At 36.4% G+C, this 6,000-nt stretch overlaps 1 protein-coding gene and 1 long non-coding RNA gene across 5 annotated transcripts in view; one reads left to right on the forward strand and one right to left on the reverse strand.

The window, feature by feature from the left end:
- The window catches only part of LOC5571834 (homeobox protein orthopedia), a 160,963-nt gene extending 157,710 nt beyond the window's left edge, over positions 1–3,253 (forward strand). For all 4 annotated transcript variants that reach the window (XM_021841466.1, XM_021841467.1, XM_001659915.2 and 1 more), the window contains one exon: positions 1,917–3,253. In XM_021841466.1, the coding sequence (XP_021697158.1) occupies positions 1,917–2,105 (189 nt within the window). In that variant the 3' untranslated portion in view covers positions 2,106–3,253. The remainder of the gene's footprint in view (positions 1–1,916) is intronic.
- A 1,649-nt stretch (positions 3,254–4,902) lies between these two features.
- On the reverse strand, positions 4,903–5,592 carry LOC110677269. The gene is made up of 3 exons (XR_002501073.1): positions 5,498–5,592; positions 5,322–5,438; positions 4,903–5,261 (listed from the first exon to the last, which is right to left on the reverse strand). It is a non-coding gene; the product is annotated as an uncharacterized LOC110677269 (long non-coding RNA).
- Positions 5,593–6,000: the final 408 nt, after the last annotated feature.

Raw genomic sequence — 6,000 nt, forward strand, 5'->3', positions numbered from 1 at the left:
GTGTAGCAACGATTGCTTTATTAACGAGCACGCATGCACGGGGCATGGAGCGCGAGTTTGCCATTTCAAGTTTGCTGAAAGTAGCAAAAACTGGGTCCACAAGGTTACCTAGATAGAAGTTTCCTCTACGAAAGTAGGGTTCTTGAACTAGCGCCACTTGGGCTGCACCATTTTGCATGAGTCTGCAAAGATTGATCGTTGCTGTTCTTTTATGCTGAAGATTGATCTGAGCTAACCTAACCGTAGCCACTACCCAAACTAGGCGAGATTAAGCTTTTTGCAATCTCAGCACGAAAAAGACCAGCAACGAAAAAACCAGATCGGTATCTATTTAAAGTCGCCAAAGGCGAAAGAGCACAGAATACACTGGGTAAAACGCATAATGCGAATCCATATAGGTGATAATTTAAATTAAATGTCAACATATTCATAATCCCACCCTTATTAAGCCTCAGGATAGAGACTGAAGAAGGGCAGCCGATTATCTCGGAGAAACACAAGGTCACCTGAACCATTGCTCCGGGTAGCACAGGAATAACTAAATACTGTGAAGGGCGCCCTGGTACCCCACAGGCTCCATTAGCGGTTAGGTTTTATTTAGGCCCCCCTAACCATTCATTCCTAGGCACGGTACGCATCACACCATAAATTAGGGGTCACCTGTGAGGTGGACTTTTACCACCGGAACAGGCAGTCCGTAGTGTTAATTCTTAGCCAGTTGAAACAACCGCTACCGACACTACGCGGCTATCTAGGCTGCTCGGAAAAAGGAGGTTAATATTGATGATTAACTCCTGACGTGCCCAAGCAGCCGCCAAACTCAGGACTCACTAGTCTAATTAAAAATCGAGTCACTAAAGATTTATAAGGCATCATCCAGTGAGTAGCTTATCATTCTTGGTTGATATATTTAACAAACGTTTTCAGTTGGCATATTTTCCTAAAAAAAGGAAAAATACTAAGGTTTACCAATTTTAAAACCAGACAAAAATCCTGCAGAAGATTCTAGCTATCGTCCAATCACTTTGCTTTCCTCCATCAGTAAACTTTTTGAAAAGGTCATTTTGAACAGAATGATGGTCCACATCAATGAAAATTCAATGTTTGCCAAAGAACAGTTCGGATTCCGACATGGACATTCAACCACTGCAAAAGAGTTTGAATATTTTTTCTTCATACTTGCAAAAAATGGAAGATTTCTCCTAATGATTCCAAAACTCAACTTCCCACATAAACCAAAACTTCTCAATATTCCCACATAAACCAAAAGCCGTTTAGTTGAAACCTCCAAGTAGACATGTTGTTACGATGAGAGGGGTTCCAATAAATTGGTCAGATGAAGTTAAGTATCTAGGGCTCATGCTAGATAAAAAATTAACTTTCAAAAATCACACTGAAGGCATTCAAGCCAAATGTAACAAATATGTAAAATGTCTTTATCCCCTTATTAATGGAAAATCAAAACTTTGTCTTAAGAACAAGCTATTGATCTTCAAACAAATTTTCAGGCCAGCCATGTAGCCTCCTGCCTTGGATATTACTAATGAGTTACATAGAATATCTAATCTTGAAACATTGGAACAAATGTTAAGTAAAATAATTAATAATTTTAGACTAAAATCGTTGAAATCTTCTTTTGCTACGAATAATGCTTTATTTAGTTAGGTTAAGTTAAAGCAGATTGAAAACTTTTTTTTCTCTCATAAGCAGAAATCAGCTCATCTGCTAAAATTCTGAACTGCTACGGCAAATGAAATGTAATATGTGGTTTTTCAAATGTTAATAAAAGCTTAATTTTGTTCTATCAAATAAGGATGATAATGTTGTCTAACACAGAACACCCAGATATAAGAAATCAATTCAATGTTTGAAATGATACTAATAAAGAAATACTCAATTATTTTATTTTTCTATAGTCCAATCCTGGTGCCAATCCACACATCTCCAACTGTCAAGGCCTAAGCTCGGGCGGTCCCGACGGCGAAGAGGATCTCTGGCGCGGTCACAGTATAGCCGCCCTGCGGAGACGAGCCTCGGAGCTCAACCAAACGATGCCATCGTACTTGCATGCGCATAACTACGATCACCACAATTCGGTGTATTGACTGCAGTTATTCAAGTGAACCGTAGAAAATGCGAAGTTGAGCCAAACTTATCTTCGGAGAATGTGTTTGTATAAAATAGAAACCTACTAATGATTGAACCGTTGGAATACGGTCCAGAACGTTCCGCGAGACGATACGTACAGCAAAATGCGACATAGCCGAACTTTGCCATACCAGTATTACACGACCGGATCGTCAAGTTTAGTTGAATTTTATAACTATTGTTTAGTTCCTTTATTATTCTATGTAAAAAAGAACGTTTATGAGTAAGTATGTATACGATAAAACAAGACGGCCCAGTGAAACGAAAAGATGTATACGATTTTTCAAAATAACGTGTAAGACTATGCATAGCTTATTTTCTATTAAAAAAGGGTAATTGTGTTCAGTTTTAAAAGACAAGTTCTTTTCAAATCCAATCCACTTACTATGCATAAACAAAATGAGAAGTTAGGCGAAAGAAATCATGTATACGATTGCGTTTTCAAGCAAGCAAAACAAATAAAGTCTCAAGCAACAAGAAATAAAAAACAATGATAATAAGTGCAGTAAGCAGTAACCCTATACTAATTGTCAGTGAAAATCTATTTAAGGAAACAAAATGTAAAGCAAGCGAAAATATTGAAACAGAAAACCATTTAGATAATGAAGCTATAAGTAAAGCATACGCGAACCGAACGTTTGCGTACTTGTACATAAGAATGGAAATCGCTGCTTCAAATACGGTCTAGAGCAACAAAAGTTACTTTTAGGATGGGACAACAGTGTAATGTCGTTTTTTCTAAATTGTTTTAGTTTTCTATTCGTTACATAGCGATAGCATTATGCAATACCCGAATAATTTATTTTTGTACAAAAAAAAACACAGTGTCAAATGAAATCGGTCTTCTTTCAATGCTCATTTTGTACAGCAGAAGAAAACTTTTACTGCAGAATGGCCACAGATCTATGATTGCAAAAAGGCTGCAGAGCCACCAATATACATTCTAAGGACGGAGATCCTTACCCGAAAAGCTAAACTGGAATAAATTGCAACCAATGTATACGATATGAAGGAACATTTAAAAACCGTAAGATAAGAACTAAGAACAGATGTATGTTAGTAAAATATTTCATTATTGATATCGAATAAAATTGATAAAACTGAATTTTGTTTTTATTTTAGTATTTTTTTATCAAAGTACCATGTTTCTGCCTTTTTATTACCAGTGCTGAGGAAACTGTATAGGACCACACAATAGAAACCTCAGCCAGCGCAGTTGCTGGCTAGTGTAGTGTGCTATTTCAATACCTAAAAAAATAATGCGCTCTCGAGCTAAGCATTGGATATATATAGAAAGCGTTGTGTTTGGATTGGCATCTATTTCTTCCGATAGAGGTGCACTTTGCGAAAAAGGACCACGTGATTATTGAGCTGAAATCGAATTCAGGTTAACTTCTGCGTTCATGAGTCCTCTCATGGCGTAGTGGGTAACGCGCCCTAACTAGAGATCAGAGAGTCGTGAGTTCGATTCTCACTGAGAAGACGTGTAACTTTTTCGCAAAACTTCACATCAATTTGTCCATTTAACCCAATTGCAAACTATATCTAATGTTTAGCTTTTTGGTAATTGGGTTATATTTTCATAATCGGAAGGTTTTAAAACATTCCATCGCGATGCATCGGTGAAATTTTGATTTTTTTTCACTTTTTAGCTATTTTTTCATACACTGACTATGAAAATCAATGAAAATCACGTTTTTCTACACATTTCAGCCCATACAAAATGTATGGGAAAAAATTCACCGATAGAATATTTGGTAACCTTCTGATTATGAAATTATAGACCAAATACTGATATCTAGCTGGTTTAGACATAGCGTGCATCGTAAGTGTGGAAAAGCCAGTAAAATTAGACTGCGTGAAATTCATCAACTAGCAAACTTCAAACAGCTGTATCTCAATGAAATCATGACCGATTTAAGCTCAATAGGCTTTATTTGAAAGCGTAGTCTTAATCCTTTGATTTGGTCTATACAGGTCGGACTCGATTATCTGGGATTCGATTATCCAGAATTTTAGACTCGATTATACGGAATATATTTTTTATATTCATGTTTTTCAGATTTTATGCATGATTTTGATATAATTTAGCATTGCAATATACAATGTGAATGGTTTAGCAGTTTTGGACGTAGGTAAGAAAAGGGGGGGTTCAAAAAAACATTTTTTTGTGTACAGTCACCCCACAGTTATGGATAGCACGCAGATATGGATCAGAGTTAGATTAAAACGGGAATATCTCATCAAATGGAGTTGCATTTACGCAGAACACATTTTACCTAAGTGAAGCATGAATCTGTACAACATCGCAATGAATTATAATGTGCTAATGCACATTTTTTCCGTCCCTAGGAAATAAAATGTAATCCGTATTGCCACAAGCGTTGATCCATAACTGAGGGGCATTGAAAACCATACCACAGTTATGAATCAAAGATAAGACGATTCCGAAACAAACGCCAAAACGTACACGGTTAAAAAAATAAATGCTAAATAGCGTAAAAGTCATACTAAAACCATATTTGGTCTGTTCACCCCTTGCAATGATTTTTCATGAAACATGCCTTGCTAGTATAAACGGGTTTTATATCAGTGCAGGCATATTCCACTATTATTGTTCCAATGCATTTTAAATGGTTATTCTATAAATTGCTTAAAATTACTAGCTGTTGTTGTTTTTGTAAAAATGAGAAATCATCATCATAAATTTATTCAGAGAGGAAATTATATTTGCATAGTAAAAGTAAGTTTCCTGCCTACGATTAGCTGCTTGCGAATGCTAATCGTTTAAGGACGAAGCTTCAACAAAAACTCGCAGCGTGTATGAAAACTGTGGACGCCGCCATAAACACCCAACAGAGAATCTTCACCGTTTCTTGAAAATCTCAGTTCCTATTTCGGCTTTAACGGTTTCCTTGTCCTTGGTGATCAAATGGGTTTCAGCATTATCTCCTTTTGCTGCCTAACGAGCTTCCGGCCCATCTCTGCTCCGGCAGTATTCAGAAACCGATATTCTGTTCTCCCAGCTGTTTGTCGTTGGTTGGATGCTTGTAGTTTAGCTCTGCGGGAATTTTACGGAACTTTTTTCTCCTCTTGGTGTACTTCACCACTCTCTGCAATAGATGGATAGATCAGTTATGCGAAAGAAAACATTGAACAATAATTTCTCTTACTTTAACGGAAAAGCTTGAAACATCTCGCACAGCCCATCGCGCGCTTTGGAATGTCCATTTCGTTTTTTTTTTTCTGCTGATCCGATAGAGCCTGGCAAATCTCCCGTTGTCATACTACTGGAAAATATGAAATATCATAAATCATTGAGTTTGATACAATTTGTTTTTCAAATTACCTCTAAATATAATTCCATCAGTACGATCCTTGTTTTTATTACAACTCAACAAACGTGTCGTGGCTTGCTTGTTGAAAATATCAATTAATTTTAATAAGTCCCATGAATAGCAATCAGTAACGCTTATGCTTATGAGGAAATAAATACTCAATATTCATTTCAATGTATAACACAAAATTATTCGGCGCATATTTGTTATGCATTGCAAATAATTAATATGAAAAATGTCGATGGAATATTAAACACTAAGCTGTTTAGTATTTTCTATTTTTACCGTGTATACTTTTACTAGCACACGATTCGTTTACCTATCAGATAAATTGCTGTTATAGTGTTTTGATCCATAATATGAGTCGATTTGATCCATAATCAGGGATTGAATCCTGAGAAAATTGAGAGAATCTCTCACGTATCGCTCTCTGTAACTATCATAACATGCTGCACATTATGAGAGACTGTTTATCGTATACTGCTACAAGTTTGATCAGATTGGGGGGATAGTA

The sequence above is a fragment of the Aedes aegypti genome, chromosome 2 (genome assembly GCF_002204515.2).
Source record: "Aedes aegypti strain LVP_AGWG chromosome 2, AaegL5.0 Primary Assembly, whole genome shotgun sequence".
NCBI lineage: Eukaryota > Metazoa > Arthropoda > Insecta > Diptera > Culicidae > Aedes > Aedes aegypti.